Source organism: Schistosoma haematobium, chromosome ZW (genome assembly GCF_000699445.3).
Source record: "Schistosoma haematobium chromosome ZW, whole genome shotgun sequence".
In the NCBI taxonomy this organism is placed as follows: domain Eukaryota; kingdom Metazoa; phylum Platyhelminthes; class Trematoda; order Strigeidida; family Schistosomatidae; genus Schistosoma; species Schistosoma haematobium.
Window position 1 is genome coordinate 54,250,000 of NC_067195.1, and position 20,208 is coordinate 54,270,207.

Sequence of the window (20,208 nt, forward strand, 5' to 3'; positions counted from 1 at the left end):
TTCAAAAGTATATTTTACTTTAAAACAATTAGTAAATTGTTCTAAGTTGGCTTTAGGTTTTTACCCGTTGGAGTTTAGGGTTAGGATTATGATTTCAAGTTATCTAAGGTAAGGATTAGAGTTAGGTTTCTTAACTCTAAGTATTTATTGATATCTTATTCAATCAGGCTAATCATCATACATACATTCTGCACCAATATTTGTTCTTGCTTTATTTAAATTCATAAAGGGAACCAATTGCATGTAATCATCATACGTCCGATAGTCAACATAGTGGTTTGATATCTGTTACATAACCTTGAAATGGCTTGCTTGTTCCTGATTACCTCATCATCCTAGCTAAACTTAACCAGAAATAGACCAGTTTTTATATTGAGATGAGTTTATTGATATCAAAACTATATTATTAACATTTTACTACATAATTCAGGGAATATAATTGTGTAATAACATAAGATTTTAAAAAAATATATGTCAATTAGTATATTTGTGAAATAATACTAATTATCTACAATTTGGTTCGGTCATATCAACTTTCATTCTTGTCATATAGTCAACTTCAAATAATCAGTCGTTTCCATACGCTTGTTTTCCTAATATTTTATGTATAATAAATCAAATCATTACAAAATAATCTAAAATAATACTCAGAAGAAATGCATTCTTCTTTCAATAAACTTCTAGTGAACTGTTACATAATAAAAATAAAGCGAATGTTATCATCTTTCTTAGTTAACAAATTATGTTTGTTTAAAATTTGTTTAATCTGTTCAATTAAGTTGGAATATCATTAGTAGTATTACATTTCTGTTCTTCGAACAATGATTTATTTAGTCCATTAGGCATGATAATCGACCTAAATTTTAAGGTACGATGAAATTTTCTTAAGCCTTGTTGTTTTCTTTGATAAACTTGCTGAAATAAAAAAAGAAATTTGATGAACGTGTATAAAAATTAAAAAAAAACATTAAGAGAATACATATTATCTGTGGAATTATATGTTAGTAACTGTTATTCAGTGGATAGATAATCTTGTTATTGTTGTTATGGTTTAGACATAGGTGTGAAAGATTTTACAGGATTCTTATTATATTATTTCCTACAAAATGTTTATTTCATTATTCATCACTATGTGAACATGGTTCATGTATAAGTTGAATACTGTAAAAGTTACACGAAAAACATTATTTCAATCATAATAAGAGTTTCAATTGACGAGACGGTTGTAACTAATCAATAAGTCAATATTTTCGTAAGATAATGATAGTACTGCTAGAATATACAATAAATGTTGTTATACTTTTTATGATCGTTATTGTATTCAATGCGGACTATTGATATTAATTGTTCTGTGATATCTTACTAGAAAATATTCCGAACATATTCATTCAAATCAAGACATAAAACAGTACAAATTACAAAGTTCAACATAGATCACTTGTATAAATTGATTGTTTTATTAAATTATTTTTTAACACTTGAACTCATGAATCGATTTAGGCTAGACCACCATTGAAAACCTGGAAGCACTGGGCGACTGTTTTGTCCTAGTATGGGACTCCTCAATAATGAGCATTCACGACGCCGCACGCGGGACTCGAACTCAGGACTCTCGGTGTCGCGCGCGAACGCTTAACCCCTAGATCACTGAGCCGACATCCAACGGTGTTAATTTCTAACTTCAATTCAAGACATTGCACAATCCTTCATCTATTGCCTGATGTGGATAACTGTCTTCACGCGACACAGACTGGACTCCACTGGTTACGGCTTCTCATCAGAACTTCAGGGAATCCATGTTGAAACTAATCACTAGTGAGTACATGATTATCAGGATGGGGATTTTAGGAGATTGTTGTAATTTTAACAGTTAACTTTTGACAATATTATTTAAAAATATATAATAGTAAAACACAAGATAACAATTCTAATCAGTTAACGAAAGGATTACTAATTAAAACGGTTATAATTCATCATAAATACGATATCGAAATGGATTCGGTAAAGGTTAAACATTCATAACTATCTCATGATGAAATTATTATTTCTATTTTCATTGTATAATTAATGAATACTTGTATTGTTATACTTTTGTATTTTCCGAATTGTAAGCATCTGATTGACTCATAAATTGTTGTTATACGTTGTAATTTCCTCAAATTATTGTTAATTAATTACTGATCTATTATCTAGTTACACCTCATATATGACAGTCATGTGCACAATGCAATTTCTTATTTATTTTATTATGTTGTCTGATATTTAATATGTATTATTATATGAATTTTGAGTTATAATGAGTAGAATTAAATAAGTGAATAACAGAAATCTTGTCTACCTTCCATGTTCTAACTGGCTACTGGTCTAAAAGGAAGCTGTATCCTGAACCAATTAAATTAAGGGTCAGTCAAAATCGACGTATAGTCCGACAGAGATGTGAATTAATACACTTTTTTACATTACATTAGAACGATGAAATAAGATTCACAGGATGAATAAAGAATAAACAGAAATGATTTATTTGCAGTAATAATGAGAATGACTGAGCGTCGAGATCAAGGCTTAAAACGACACAATGAATAGATATGTATGGAAGGAGACCGGAATTCAAGATCCAGAAAAATATAGAAGGCAGATGCATTTGTCTTACTGTTACCGTTTATCAGCCACGAAACACAATATCTCGAACCATTGATCACGTACACCCCCAACTAGATAGTCTGCACCTGTCAACATGACTTAAACCAAAAGTCAATGATATCATGAAATGACCCCATGTTTGTTTTTTCAGTAATAGGTTTATTACTGATTGATTCTGTCTTTGATCAGTATTTTCGTATGCTCTTATAAACTATTCAGATTGTTATTTTACTAATGTGACTTGGTAATAGCGACAATTAAAGCACATACAACTAGAATTGAAAACATGATTATCTTATACTATTGTCACCACTGTATTTCTCTATTTGTCCATCTAACCATTCATATAATTTATTTTATGTATTCAAGCACAATAAGTTCAATAATTATCGTTAATTATGTTGATTTTAATAACGTATTTGTAAGACATGTGACCAGACAAATTAATTAACTAACTCTCAGAATAAGGTTACGAACTGATCTTAGGTGAACACTGAAAACCTGGAAGCAGCGGACGCTAATTTCAAGCTACTACGGGACTCCTTGGCACTGCACATTTATGAACATGAATCCAGAAGTCGAACTGAGGGTCTTCGGTTGTGCGCGAATCGATCGAAATTAATCATTCACGCCACTTAACTCTGGTTTAGCGATTTAGACGTTGTGGGTTCGTACACGATAGCGAAGATACTGGCTTGGATTCCTAGATGTCGGGTCGCGAATACTCACAGCTGGGGAACCGCAAAGCAGGACGAAATGGTCATTTAGTGCTCCCGGGTTTTCAATAATGGTCTGGCCAAGATCAGATCATACTTCATATTTCGTGGACAGCTTGTTTCTTCTCGAATCATACTGTCTTTGGCTAATCGGTTCTGTTATTACTAGTACTGTTACTACTCCCACTACCCTGGAATGTCATTTCGATATTCTATGTTAGTATGACAACTTGAACTGACCTCATTATTTCCAGAAAATTCGTTCGTATATGCCCACATTCACATACGTGATAAAGCCTAGACAGCTTTAAGGATCACAGTAGGTTACTTTAGCCGTACTGAACACTGAGTTGTAACTCAGAGATACACGCTTCTTGCTTTAATGTATTTGCTAAAAAGCTATATATCCTCGACAGATAGCTGATTTTTAAAACTTTTTATCGTTATAAACAGAATATGAACAGTAGTATCTTACCCTATATGTAATATTTTCTTTAGTACGTTGATATGATAATATGTCAGCACGATTTGAAAAATAATTTTCTTGAGCTCGTTTAAATTGCATTAAATAATCATTTTCATCAGTATTCTGTTTTACATTACAAATTGTCACTTTATTATTTTTGTTTATTGTGTTATTAAGAGTATTTGAATTAAGCTGGTTATTATGTAATTCTGGATCATTCTGATTCAATGGTTCCATGAAACATTGTTGATACCAATTTTCAAATTCTAATTAAATGAAATAAAACAAAGTACTACTGTTAATCCATGATAGAAATATTTCGATTCAAATCTAAGGCATACAATAAAAGAGCAACCACTTTACAAAATAATCGGTAGAATTTGATCATCACTAAAAGACTGAACAAACATGACGTTGTGATTATATGTTAAAATTACATTTGAATTTATCTCAGCGATTGAAATTTAAATAATTCCAACGTTTCTTTCAGAAAACTTGTCCGAACGTCTTCAGGGTAAGTTCAAACAAGTTTGTTGGACGAAATGTTGGAATTATTTAGATTTCAATCTCTGATATTAATTTAAATATAATTTCCACATATAATGACTTCTCTATACTCGGCGCACAATTTTTGTCAAACTATTCGTTCTGATATTGACGAATATTTGTATAAACATGACATTGGTTACATATTAAGGTTGAAGATAAACTTCGATCTCGTTCACAATTTTGACCTTGCACCTAACAACCAAGCAAAATGAAGCGGGAATTGTTATTTACGCTGTCTTAATCCATAATAGAGGGTACGCTCCGTTTCCTGTTATTTTTGCTGCGTTACATGTAAAGTGTTGAGGTTTCTACGACAAAAATGCCACTCCATCATGGTACGGATGTGTCAATTGGACCGCACTCAGTCATTATGGAAGAAAAACCACAAGATAGCAGAAATCATACCTTGAATTAATTCTATAATAGGAGTGGTTCCACAATATCTACAGTTCAGTGACTAAATAAGTAACTACGATATACCTAGATGGCTTGACAACGTGGAGTTTATCCCCAGCTCGAATTAATGGACAATCAATTATAAGCATTTTAGTCGTAGAAGAATCCAATCACGGCCCAAATATCTTAATGATAACGTAACAGATTGTGAAGTTAGGTGACGCTAGCTCAAATCCTACAAGAAGCATTAGTTTTCTCTAAATTACTGTTGACAAACAACGGAGAACCTAGATGTATTTTTTTGTCTATATGTCAAAATAGAAAAGAACGTAAATTCATTATGATATTTAAATTAAGTATTTCAAAGATTGTATTATTCAGATAGAAAAATGCTGTAACACTCCTGCTATAACTACCTTTAGTGTCAGACAAATGTTTATATGAATCTACCAATCAATATGAACAGTTGAATCTTTCTTGTTAGCTGACTAAAAACAGTTGACAGGATACTATAAACCTCGATTTTGTTATAGATTGTGTTTATCAACAAGGCATATCTACAATTCACTAATCGTCTTAAACATCAGAATTCGCAACATCAAGTTGAACTTTTTAAATTAAGAAATTCCGATCAACAATCAGAACAATGACTTTGTTTGGGTATAATCAAAATAAAGAACACTTCAATGTATATAGAATATATAACATTTGGAAATCAATACCTTTTCAATGTTGTATAGACCTCTTAAAATGTATACACAATTATGACAGTGTTATATAAATCAAATATTTACAATTGATGAAAACAAACAGACAAAAGTAAAATTTCAATGTTTAAAAATTTAATTAGAAAGTCATACAACTCTAGTGTAAAATTAATTTCAGTTTATCAATATTATCTATCTTTTATTTCAAGGTATAAAGATTAAGAATGCCTGAGAAGTAATCGTTGTTTCTAATAGAAATTTCATTACTGTTAGAATATACATTTCTTGTCAATTAAATGATTTTACAGTACAAAACATTTAACATAGATACTAAATAGAATTGATTAAAATTTTCAAAACAATATTAAATTATACATATATTTAGTAAAATTAAACAATTATCCAATTTAAATCTTTCCCTATAGTATAATTAAAAGCTTTTTATCATTCAATTCATTATAAACAATGTGTAATCTGGAAAAAATTATACACTGAATATGATACAATATAAAATCTTAATTGGATATCAGTGAAGATTTCAAACAAAAAAACACTTGAATAAAACAATTATAAATTGTTTGTTGTTTCATTAGAGTTACTGTTAGTTTATCATAAAACTATCTTTAAAAATTTAATCATGATTTTATATGTACAACTTATACAACTACTCACAATTTTTTGATCAAGATCATGAACCGATTGATCTTAAACCACCGTTGAAAACTTGGAGACACTGGACGGACGTTTCGTCCTATTGTGGGACTCCTCAGCAGTGCTCATTCACGATCCCGCTCACGGGATTCGAACACAGTGCCTCCAGTATCGAGCGCGAACGCTTAACCTACTGGACCACTGAGCCGGCATCCAATGGTGTTAGTGTCTAACATCAACCAATCCACGAAATTGCGCTACCATCTTCCATTCTACTAAGGTAGATACCTGTCTCTACTCGACTCGGATTAGCTCCACTGATCACTGCTTCTCACTAGAACTCCAGGAAATGCCACTTGAAGTCAGTCACTAGTGAGCAGATGATTATTACCAGAAGGGGTTTTATGGAGATTTTAGTAATTTCAATAGTTGAATCCCGACTCAGTGGCCCAAATAGGTTCTAGGTCCGAATCTGAACGGCCATTTCGTTTAAATTTGTTTGAATTTGTCATAGTACTATATTTTTTTTTTACATAATTGTAACAATACTGAGACTGATATGATAATGATCATAATGATCATAGGTTTATTCAATACTATAAATATTTGATGCAGTGAAGAATTCTTAGAATTAGTTCTATAATACTTACACTAAATGTCTCTTTAACATACAATTGAATTGCAATTATTCAAAACATATTTTCAAAGTATTTGCTAATATCTTCTGAATGTATTCATTTATAAAAGTTTCCTATCTGGCCAGTTATTACAGTTATTTCTCGATTTAACATATATAAGATACTTGGATTCTAATATAATTGTCTGTTGTTTTGTTAACGAATAGATAGGAACGAAAAGTATTTCAGTGTTTCTGTTTGAGTTTTCCAGTGATTGGTGTCACGATAACTTTTAACTCTGTTGATAAAAGCCCATCCATATATATAGCGTTAAGGTTCATAATCATTCAATTCGAGCAAATCTGAACCCGGTAGTCTAAATTCGGTATTTACACAGTTGAAAAAATAGATGCTCCGAACGTTTGAGAAGATTATCATATTAGTTTTTAAATAATCACTAGTTAGTATCTTCTCTCCTTGTTTTTTTCTCACAAAATATTCACAATTGAACATATATATGAATAAGGATCCTTTGTTAAACGAATCAAGTGTTTTAATAATATTTTATAAGTTTTTTATTCACATGATCTTCATTTTGATGTCTTTAAACATTTATCAGTTCATTACGCTGGTATTCTTCTATATGAAGGTTGAACATTCCAGTGTCATGATACTATACTACTGAAATAAGTGATACTCAGACCGACCTTGAGACATTTACCCACCTTGTTAAACAATAAATTTAAGTAAAATTCTTTCACGACAAGGTAAGTTGTAGATGATTTTCACATGAACAATGTATTTTTCAAGATTTTCAACCACTTACTTTATGTTTAAACATAAACATATTTAGAAGAAAAATTCTATACATTTGCTCCAGAACATCTTTTTCTTTCGTTCTTTACATAGTTATAGAGTTTTTCAATAAATACCATGTTGCCTATCGATGGGTTAATAAATTACTATTAATAGATGAGAATTTGAAAATAACGTTTCAACCTATGTAGGTGATCTGCATATTTAAAAATTACTTAAGTACATAGTTGTCCTTAGATGTGCCTATGATCTGATTATAAATAATGATTTATATCCTTGTATTTCGATAACTTGACGTGACAAGGTTATAAAAATACTTGTCTAGGGGACATTTTTTTCTTGATCTGTGTTCCAATCATTGTTTTGTAACCTTCATCACCTTTACTATACAACACACTTATCTACATCCTAGATATTCTTCATTGATATCTTTTTGCGTATCACTCATTGAGCAACAGCCTTCTGTGGGAGAGAACAAACCAGCTTCCAGCTGAAGAAGAAATTAGGAAAAGACGATAGAAATGGATAGGACATACATTACGCAAATCATCAAACTACATCACGAGGCAAGCCCTAACTTGGAATCCCGAAGGGAAGCGGAAAAAAGGAAGGTCAAAGAACACATTACGTCGGGAAATAGAAGCAGATATGAAATGGATGAATAAGAACTGGAAGGAGCTGTAAAGGATTGCCCAGGACAAGGTTGGATGGAGAATGCTGATGAACGGCCTATGCTCCTTCACGAGGAGTAACAGGCGTAAGTAAGTAAGTAAGTAAGTAAGTATCACTCATTGAATGATCAATAATAAGCATTTCATTTCAATTTTCATCCTTAAATCTTTGAAGTTATTATTTTGAACCTGATCAGTTATACCTACTTAATTGTATTGCTTTGTTTGAACTATTAAAAATCATTAATTCATTTAAAGTATATGTCCATTTAATTTTCATGTAAATACTATACAAAAGATGAAACTGAGATTTAAACATAAGATCAGATACTTTTATGATTCTATGAAACTGATTTAAGTAAATTACTTTGTTTACATCTAAGATAAAACAGATAGTTCTTACCAAATGTTCATTTGATGAACAAATTTAAATAATAAACATTAATGGTACAATCGTTATTTTGTTACATTAAAGAGGATGAATGTATTTGTACTTTACTTCTTTAATTACTAATTACAAAAAGAAAATATTTTGCCAGTGTAAGAATGAAAAAAAGATACTGAGCTGACTGTAATAAAATAAGAATAAAGAAACAAACTTTATGAAGAAAATACATTTTAATAATGAATTGAATGGTGATATTACTTATATAGGCTAAGCACTATAATTCTTATGATAAAATCTTAGTGAAAAGAGAACTCAAACACCTTTTCTGTAACAACTAGACAGACAAATCGATAAAGTCGAAGTTATCCTTACCGTTTACAGTGTTCAAGTATATCATATCTAACTCTTTCAGTTATTTTTTATTATTTTGTCGATGTGTGGTGTATACTGAAATTCGGTTTTCATTGAAAATCTCATTTCAAATGTCTGAAGTTATTTGCCAATGTCTGTTACAAACAGGTTAGTGTAGCCCAGACCATCATAACGGAAAAAAAGTGAAACATAGGGCCCACAAATAATTTCAAACATAAAATAGATACACTTAATATCACAGAGAGATTTGAAATCTTTTACCAACCAAGACAATAAAGTTGAGTTACCGAAATTTGCCGACAGTTTGGCTTATTATTATCTATAATAGTAGGAATGTGTCTAGTAGTTCCAGGTTTTCCATGGTGATCTAGTTTCAAGTGACTCATGATCTCAGTTATTAAAATTACTATAATATCCACAAAACCGCTTCTGATATGAGTGAACATATGCTCACTAGTGACTGGTTTCAAAAGGTATTTCCTGGATTTCTTGTGAGAAGCCGTGACCAGTAGAGTTCGACTGGGTCTGTTGTGAGATAGTAACTTACTGAAGACAATGTTAGATGTGTCGCTCAATTTTGTCAATTAGTTGAAGTTAGACATTAACACCATTGGATGCCGGTTCAGTGGTCTAAATGTTAAGCGCTCGCGCGCGAGACCAATCGGTGCTAGGTCTGAATCTTGCAAAGTGGGATCGTGGATGAGCACTGCTGAGTAGTCCTATAATAGGACGAAACGGTCACTCAGTGCTTTCATGTTTCCCATGGTGGTCTAGTTTCAATTGACTCATGATCTCAACTATCAAAATTCATTAAATCACAATTATTATATCCATGATACAAAATAAAGGAATGAAGCGTAAATATAAATATTCACATTTTACATCAATAAAACACATTCACAATTATTTTAATTAAAGTAAAATTCAACATTTGTTAAAGAATATTTTCATCAATTTGTATAAATGTTTATATTATTCATAAGAAAATAAAACGGAGTTTTAGAAATTGTCCTAGTAACAACCAACCATACAGAATTGTGGTATTTAGTATGTTATAAATAAAAATGTATTCAACACAAGAACTTATTGTATTAAATGATAAAAGAATGTTTAAAAATGTTTTGTGATGAGACTATAATTTATGGACGACGCTAGACTGATCTTAAGAGTGTCCACTTAATAATCGGGACCAAAAGAGGGTTATGAACCTGTATAAGGAATTATAACTATAATTTACAGTTGATAATTAAGCTTAGGAATTAAATTTCAAGTTTTCATCACAACCTGACATCAATTATAATTTCAACACGCTACTTATTTAAATGGATGAGTGAATTTCACGCTGAAATTCGAGACCTGTTATCTTCTACGTGATTGGTTCATTCATAAAGTATAGTCTCGCCTGTTTTGTTCATTTGAATTCATGATAATAAACAGATTTTTCACTTAACTAATAATGAATATTTTATATAGTTCATTGTATACAAAAATAATTTTATGGGTGTATATATACAAATTTGTCGGTGACACCGGATTCCATTTGAAGATGCTGCTATTTTTGTATTGAGATTGATTAATTAATTAGTTAAACACAAAAAAACAATATACGTTAGATAGAGATCAGTTAATTGAGATCAGAATCAAGAACTAACTAAACTTTTAAGGCTTACTGTGTGAAATTTGAAAATCATGTCTTACAATCAGTAGAAACAATTCTATGTTTAAAATGATTACAAAAAAATTCGATTGATCATTGAACTGAGTTGGTCGTTTTCGAGTTTTGCCAATTTCAGCAGACTGTTTCATGGCAAAACTAGAAAACAAAAAAATTTGTTTGTTTTTTTCGTAACTATAGATTAAAAATGATAAGGTTAAACGTATGAAATCTTAATTTTGTATCTTTATATTGTTAATGACCGGTAAACATATATTCTATCCTAATTCTTAACTCTCAACTCTTAATTCTAAAACAAAATTAAACTTGTTGGTTGTAAATTTAATGGATGAACTAATAATCGAATGACTCTTCTATTTTTGAATTAGATTCATTCTTTCACACCAATGTAGAACATTTTTACATTATAGCTGATGACAGTTCGTTATGAAACTTTTAACCCTAACCTTAAATGTTTAACTCTAACAAGAAACAGTGTGGAAACTCCAAAAATCTTTTTGAGTTTTTTATATGGTTCGAGAATATAAACAAACTTTATCCATTAGGGCGAGTTTATTTGTTACTGTTATTGAGATTTTCAGACCGAGTAATCTGTAGGAAACATTAATAAACTTACTAATTGTGTAAAATCTATTTACGCTTTCCTGTATAATTTTTTTTCATTTCTATAAACCATTCTTTAATGGAATCTATTTTCTGATTAACTGGAAACTAGTTGAAAATTCATCAAAGCTGTTTTAAGTTCACATTTATATATTAGTACATACACCCGAAAGTTATCGAAAGTTAAGCGAAGTCTTGACCATAAAAATGGATGGATTTTGGCTAGCAGTGGAATCTAGAATGTGATTTTCATCCCAATTGAGACTTGTAAGCTATATGTATCAAGATTCTAATGTTTGATCTTCATGCTAGGACTAGAATCAAGTAGCATTTACGTCATACGCCGAAATATTATCTAAAAAGCCATTAAGCTGTTATATCCAGACGAGAATAAATGGATGGTAACCATTAGAAATTACTTATAGACTAATATTATACGTATATTCTTATTGTATGGCTATTAAGTGACTATATTATATGTATGTTCATATTCCTCTGATTATAAGCTTCTATTTGACCTAGTGGTTACTGTTATATGATTTAATATTCTCAAGTTGCTCTCACAGTTTCTCACAATCACAGCCAATTTTGGCTTGATCTTGTACAAATATTATTTTTTATTTTATGGTGTGATGTGGTCTGACTTGTTTGTATATAAATCCAGTATGTTTGAAATATATGATTCATATCGCGGAGGTTGAGATTGGTGTTCTGCATTTAATAGGCATGGAAAAGGACCAATCGGTACTCTAGGCTGTTCATTCAGTTGCATGCTTCATTTGTTGGTCGTATAAATCCGCGTATCTAAATTTGACAGTCGTATTCGCCGTAATCGTTTAAGTTAAGGACATAACATGAGTTAAGACAGACACTAACGAGTTCAATTAGCTTGGTATTCATACTGTTTAAAGGTACTGAAAAATTGTCTCATCAATAAACTGAGAAATACAATCAGAATATTGAATTTTCAATAATTGGCATGTGATAAATACCGGATATATTACATAAAAATGTATTTCTTCGTTCTAAATCACTAATGATAATCCGATCGTCTTCTTTTAAAGAAATGGAATGGGAATGATTAGAATGAATAAACTGCTAGTCTTTTCATAAGACCTATACTCGTATTTCAACTAATACGAAGAAATTCAGAAAACTGAATCAAATTAACTGAATATATATATAAACTAGCTTTGTATAACTGAAATTTTTTATGGAATAGTAAGTAATTAACTAGGGATTATATTAACTGTCATAACATAAAACAGGTAACATTTATAAGTTCTTGTATGAGGCAATAGACAGCAAATAAACAATCTCACCAAAACTATACATAATTGATTACATTTTTCATATTATATCAACACTCCTACGGTTAATTTCGACCATGGTAAACTTTTGTGAAGCTCTTTTACTAACTTATTTAACAGACAATGTTATTTGGACAGTAACAATTTGTCTATTTCTTTGTATTATTATGACCATTATCATGTCTGCATAAACGTACTCTTGGTCACATGTGATAGCCTACGCACATATCTCTCTAGCTTAAATGTTGATGGCTTAATTATTGTTGGATGAATTATTCTCTTTTCCATGTATATATGTGCTGAAATCCTATTAATAGTGTGTGCAGTGCCTAGCTGCACCTTGAATCGATTCGACTACAAATCCGCTTTTGTATTTGCTCGCTCACACACGCTTGCCTCTCTGCTCCAAATTTGCTCGATGTGCTTGTAACTTGGTTATTTGTACCGTCTGCTAATAAACCGTAGTCCCCACTTCTTATCGCCTTTTGAATTCAAACACTGTTAGGGTTTATATAATAACGGCTATCAAAGTGATTGATTAACAAAGCCAAGTCATTACAATATACAGAACTGTAGATGCTGGAATCGAATATACTATAAGTCAGCTTATAGAGAGATTTCTTATTTCATTACAGTAGAATGAACAAAAATATAGCTAGGCAGCTGGTCATCATAAAAGTCTTTTTCAGAAAGCAGAACTAGTACCATTAAACATCAGCCCAGAAGTCTAGTAGCTAAGCGTACGCTGCTAGCGAGGTTATAAGTGAGCACAACTCAACAGTTCCATCCAAGATCGAAGCAGCTTTAAAGTGCTTCCTGATTTTTGTCGCACCTCAATGAAAGATAATCCGCGACAAATATCACCAATAATAAGTTTATTCATCCAGAATAATCAAGACAGAAATTGATTGAAGTAGTCAGTTTTTATTAGATAATATTGAATCATATTTTTACACGGATTAATAAAATTGTTCACACCCAGGAAGAATGAGTCATTTTGTGTAATGACCCTATGTTTTGATGGGAGATTATGGTAGACTGTCTAAAAATTTGTAATAATGACGTATGAAAGAAGTAAAGAGAAATCCGGAGTGAAATTTTTCAATGTTTGAACGGTTAATTCATGGTGATTTATCGTCGTAGATAAACTTAGTGGCTTTTTTAATTTCTGATCATTATGTCAAAGTCATCCTAGAAAATAACTCTTTTATCTAGACACCTAGATTTCCTCGAGTCTTCTAGAGAAAAAAATCTGGACTATCTATAGAACTAACCGTACTAAAAATTTACTTCGTTTCTTCTATTCCTCAAGTATTGTCGTATGGGTGCTTTGTAGAGATTGTTGAATTCTATAATTCACATCATGATTTGATCTCAGTAAGACAGCTAAAAAGATTTAAGAAGCATTGTGCATCTGCTTTACCTTGCTATGGTACACATCAAGAATTCACAATAATGACTCTACTCAAAATCGAGCTCTGAAATTTTACATCTTGCATTGAGTGTCTAATATTTAGACCTCCAAGGTAGCACCCGATGATTTTCTCAAACGTCTAGCTATTCACAACCATACACGAGTAGAATAGGAAACAAATACCCTCAAATAGCATTGGAAGATAGTTGGTCAATATTATGAATTGATTCAAGTTAAAAGTAATTAACTATTGAATCTCAACTCAGTAGTCGAAATTTTAAGTGCTCGTTAAGGGATCTGTGAAGTGTGGCTGTGGACCTCAGTGTAATTATGGATAAGCACTTTTAAGGAGTTTTATACCAGGAAAAAAAGTGGACTCAGTGTTACTTGGCTTTTAATGATTGTCTAACTAAGATGAATCCATGATGTAAAATAAAAAAACATATTATTTCAAACCAATATATCCATATTCTATAAATTACCGTTATTGTTACGATGAAAATGTGCTTGAATAATAAGTTTAGTAAATAAATTATACATAAGTATAATCAGAAATAATATCTTTAAATGAACATTTAAATGAGATTATTTTTCTTAACAAAATATGTCATAATACAATAATACCATCACAAAAACCAATCATTATGGGCAAAAAAGGTTTTTTCCCTTTTAAATATGAGAGGATTACTATCAACCAAAAATAATTGATGATATGACTAATCAAAATAAAAGTAACCTTTTTTTCATTGGTTGTTTATGTGATAACAAATATCACTTTAGATGACTAACAAAATTATAATACTGAATATCTTTTAGACTACTTAAAAGGTGTAGAACTATGGGGAAAATATTACATTATTGTTTCAACATTTTATATTGGTAAAAGTTATTTTCAGAATGGGGGTTTGTGGTGATTGTAGTAATTTTAATAGTTGAATTTAAGCTAGACCACCATTGAAAACCTGGAAGTACTGGGCGGCTGTTTTGTCCTAGTATAGGACTCTTCAATAATGAGCATCCACAATGCCGCACAGTCAACTCTAACCCAAGACTCTCGATATCGCGCATGAACGCTTAATCCCTAGACCACTGAGCCGACATCCAGTGGTGTTAATGTCTAATTTCAATCGATCCACGATTTTGAGAAATCCTCCATTGATTACCTGATGTGGATAACTGTCTTCACACAAGACGGATTGGACTCCATTGGTCACGGCTTCTCACTAAAACTCCAGGAAATCCATCTTGAAGATAGTCACTAGCACATGATTATTATCAAAATGGGAATTTGTGAAGGTTGTAGTAATTTTAATAGTTAGGTATTAACACCGTTGTATGTCAGCTCATTGGTCAGAGGTTAAGTGTTCGTTCACGAGACAGAAGGTCTTGGGTTCGACTTTCTTGTGCGGAGCCATGGATACTGACGGTTAGGGAGTCCAAACAGCCGTCCAGTGCTTCCACGTTTTCAATGGTAGTCTAGCTTAAATCGACTCATGAATTCAACCATTAAAAAATTATTGTTTTAACTGGAAAAAAATATTGCACTATAATTTCGTCATTATATTTAGTACAAAGGTGTTACTAATCATCGAAGTAAAGGAATATATTTCATTAAGATTAGTCCTGTTTCATCATCTTTTAGCTAACAACGAAGTATTTCATGTTAATGGTATTATGTTAAATGATGATTAAATCACTTGTAAATTCCTTCTACACATATAGATCAGTCATGATTAATACCACATGATAATCCTTTATAAACATATGGTAGATGGACCAAATACTGAAGTTCATACCAAGACAATGTCAAGATGACACAGAGAGAATAAAATAAATACTTAATTTTGACTACATGTAAATCACTTTAAACGATTGTTATTCAACGGATAAATTAATGGGTGATTGGTACAAGAATTATCTTGTTATGTAAAAATAGAAAGAACTAATTTGGTGATTTGGATAAGTTGATAAGTTATATATACATTGTAATATTTCTATTATCATTTACAGATCAACATTCCGATTAGTTATCCATGATTATCGAATCGGTTAACAATAGAAAGCTTTCATTGTCTTGAAATAATTAGAGACATTGTTGTCAGTATTGCCTTAGCTTTATGTATTCTCACTGATATGGAAGATTCATAATAGCAATAATCAATAACATTATAAGAGGATTAAGGATAAATTATATGAGGGTAATAAGTTGTGAATATATCTAACCTTGTAGGATACACAATACACTGATAAGACATTGAAATAGACAATGATTCGCTAATATTAGATTTTAGACGTATTCGAAAATGCTTGAATATCACATTATATCGTTTAAACAGTCAAAGTTGGGTTTGTACCAATTTCATCGATTTTCAGCCGTATAGCTTATTATTTGTACTTTCATCAAATACTTAACTGGCAAGACTACAGAACTCAATGATTTAGTGCCATAATATAATTTGTTAATACTAAACTAATACTCAATTTACCTTGCTTTATTTGAATAAATATCATTCGTGCTTAAATTAATTAATAATTAAGCGTAATAACTGTTTTTGGGTTAATTGTGTTTTTGAATCAAACTATTTGTAACAATTTATTCATTAAAGCGATCCTTTCTAACAATTTCATTTTTAAGATATGCCAACGGTAATTTAAGAAATTTGGGCAGAAACAAATTTTATAAAATTGAATAATCATAAAACAGAGTGAATTAGAACTACTACCGTAGATACAGAATTCAAATATGAAAAGAAGAAAGATAACCAAATAAATAGAATAACACTATGAAGTAAAATCATGGTGAAAACAGGGTTTATGGTGGAGTTTTGTTCTCTAAGCTGAATGGTATGGTATTGGTTTGTTAAATTCAGGTTTTAAACTGTGACTGTAAAAAGGCTTCTATAATATAAAATAGGTTTAGTTGTACATATATTTGATTGGATTTTGTAAAAATCTGTCAAAGGATGAATCTGTGGCTGAACACCTTTTCTACCATATGTTGACATATGTTTTCTTTTGCTAAGTTATACCAGGAGGTGTTATTATTATTATTATTATTATCAGCTTTATTCAATATTATATTTTTGGTACAATATAGAATTCTCAGCACAAAGTATTTCAACAAGTTTCCGTTTCTTTCTTCTTGGTCGGTCCTGGCGATAAATATTGAGTGATCGCCAGTTAGATGTTAGCAGTTCAGTAAATGAACATCTGAATAATGTGCATTCTTTTCGTTGTATATTGCTAGCAACCACATTGTCTCTTATTGAGTTTTTTGTAACTTTGGCAACGAAAGGTTGTACACTTTTCAGAAACGCAGCAGAATAGCTTATGCGATTCATAAACATAATGATATATTAAAACAAACAAAAATAGATAAATTGTTAGAATATCTAGATGGCAGGAACAGGTAGCCCAGAAGCTCAAGCAGGCCGCCCTTTATTACGTAATGTACTGGCTAATTGGTCTCGATAAATGATCTGTATATCTAATTCTATAATAGCAGAGTGAATTGGTCATTTATTGCAAAATATCTTTTGCATGGAAGTATGTATTATTATACCAATTAATACAAAGATCTATTGAATTAAATATTGTTCGAATTGATCATTTCAGACAATTTTTTAAAAATAGATCACCAACAATATCATCTATTCATCTAAAGATTCTTGAATAGTGAATTCATAAAAAAACAGCTCAAAGAACTCAACATTATCAAAGTATTCACTTTCACTATAAGTTTTCTTTATCCTTTCACGACACATATTCTTCTTAATAAATCTTAAAAAGTATCGATTCTCTGTAAATGTAGATTACAAAATGAATATTTCGTTTTCTAGGTGACCTAATGAATAAATTTCTCAATAGTAATAATAATAATTTTTTAATACAAAAGAAAACAAAAACAACTATACCTTGTATTAAACGTTTTTGTGATTCATCTAACATATATTTACAATATTGTATAATTTCTTTAAGTTTTAACCATTCTGAATATTTTAGTTTGTAATTATCTTTTATAATTTGTATTTGTTTTATTAAATTATATTCATCTTCAGTAATAATTGATTCATGTTCAACAGTTTGGATCAATCCTATACAACAACAACAATAATAATAGTGAACTCATATTAGGTTTGGAAAAAAACAACATTAGTATCAATGTTTATATACTCACTATGGTTACTACAACTGCTGCTACACAGGCCGTGTAGCAACAGCCTCAGCAGCAGTAAGTCTCAATATACACAAAGGAAAAAGCAAGATTCTCCAATACAACACAACATGCACCAATCCAATCACAATTGACGGAGAAGATTTGGAAGATGTAAAAACCTTTACATATCTGGGCAGCATCATTGATGAACACGGTGGATCTGATGCAAATGTGAAGGCGCGGATCGGAAAAGGAAGAACAGCATATTTACAACTGAAGAACATCTGGAACTCAAAACAATTGTCAACCAACACCAGGGTCAGGATTTTCAATACAAATGTCAAAACAGTTCTACTGTATGGAGCGGAAACCTGGAGAACTACGAAAGCCATCATCCAGAAAATACAGGTGTTTATTAACAGTTGTCTACGCAAAATACTTTGGATCCGTTGGCCGGACACTATTAGCAACAACCTACTGTGGGAGAGGACAAACCAGATCCCAGTGGAGGAAGAAATCAGGAAGAATCGCTGGAAGTGGATAGGACACACATTGAGAAAGCACCCAACTGCGTCACAAGACAAGCCCTCACATGGAATCCTGAGGGTCAAAGGAAAAGAGGAAGACCAAAGAACACATTACACCGGGAAACGGAAATAGACATGAGAAGAATGAACAAGAATTGGATGGAACTAGAAAAGAAGGCCCAGGACAGAGTGGGTTTGAGATTGCAGGTCGGCGGCCTATGCTCCATTGGGAGTAACAGGCGCAAGGAAGTAAGTAATTGTTACAACTATATATGGTCTAGATTTTTCAAATGAAAATTAATGTTTTAATCAGTAATCTTAAATTGTATAAAGCATTAATTTCTTTTTTAAAATAGAAACAATCTAAAATAAAGAGATCATTGTAATATGTTTAAATCAATCATTCATTTCACAATATGAACTATAATTAATTAATTAACCAAACTAAGATCAGTTAATGAAGTGAAATGTCTAATTTTAATAATCTTGTTCACATTCGAAATCAGTTTAATTTATTTGAACACCAATGATGAAGTAGGATTTGAATACTACTGTTGAACAAAATCATAGAGTGGTATCGTATCCTTGAAATGTAACATTATTATTATAATAAGCATTATTTAATATTATATTTTTAGTACAATATAGAATTTTCAGCACAAAGTATTTCAGCAAGTTTCCGTTATTTCTTATTTCTCCATAGATATTGGTGATCAGTAATGAGTAATCGCTGGTTAGATATTAGCATTTCAGAAATTGACATTTGAATAATATTCATTGTTTTCAATGTATATTGACATGTAGTGCCCCCAAATGCCCTGGTATGGCCGAGAGTGAGGAGAGTCCGCTCTTCCTCTCGAAATGCTCTCACATGGCCACACGTATATAGCATCTGCCAGGGAAGTCCTACTCACTGCCTTCTTGTGGCAGGGATGCTGTTTACGAAATTGAGAGGACGAAAAGTGAGTGTCCAGCGCTTTAACCGGGTTGGTGAACATTGAGAGTTCATCTAGGGGAGTTGGAAAACCCTGATTCCAAATCAATGGTGCACATGGGCTTCAGTATCCTAAAGGAACAACTTTATTCAAAGACCATTACCAGTATATTAGTTTTTTAGCGTCAACATCGATAGCTGAATAACTTTGTTCTTGCCTCTTTGGAAAAGAACAGTATAGTATGCTTGGTGGAAACCGTTCAACATCTTGACTAAGTCAAAGTGTGTGACAAGGAGTTGTTCCTCCCTCTTCTATTTACTCTCTTTTTATCTATGATCTGTCATCTATATAAAACATTTTTACTAATTATGCGGATGGTTTCGCTATATATATATAACCAACTGCTCGCTCATTTTTCAGTACCTCCAACTGCATTTGCCAATTTATATGTACGTGTCGAAACACATACATTGATAAAAAACAGAGAATAGTACATGTTCACACTTCCGAGCAAGTTCCAAAGAATTTGAGACTGAGAGGCGCGATGACTTTTAACTGTGCAAAAGCTCGGCATTTGCTTAACACCAAGCACACCATTG

The 20,208-nt window shown here is 31.4% G+C and overlaps 1 protein-coding gene across 1 annotated transcript in view; it reads right to left on the bottom strand.

Moving 5' to 3' along the window:
* Nucleotides 1-165: 165 nt before the first annotated feature.
* Nucleotides 166-20,208, bottom strand: part of KIF9 (Kinesin-like protein kif9) — a 102,861-nt gene continuing 82,818 nt past the window's right edge. Inside the window, exons 15-17 of the mRNA XM_051211776.1 lie at nt 17,906-18,085; nt 3,832-4,088; nt 166-915 (exon numbers count right to left, since the gene is read on the bottom strand). Of these exons, the coding sequence (XP_051071874.1) occupies nt 775-915; nt 3,832-4,088; nt 17,906-18,085 (578 nt within the window). The 3' untranslated portion in view covers nt 166-774. The remainder of the gene's footprint in view (nt 916-3,831; nt 4,089-17,905; nt 18,086-20,208) is intronic.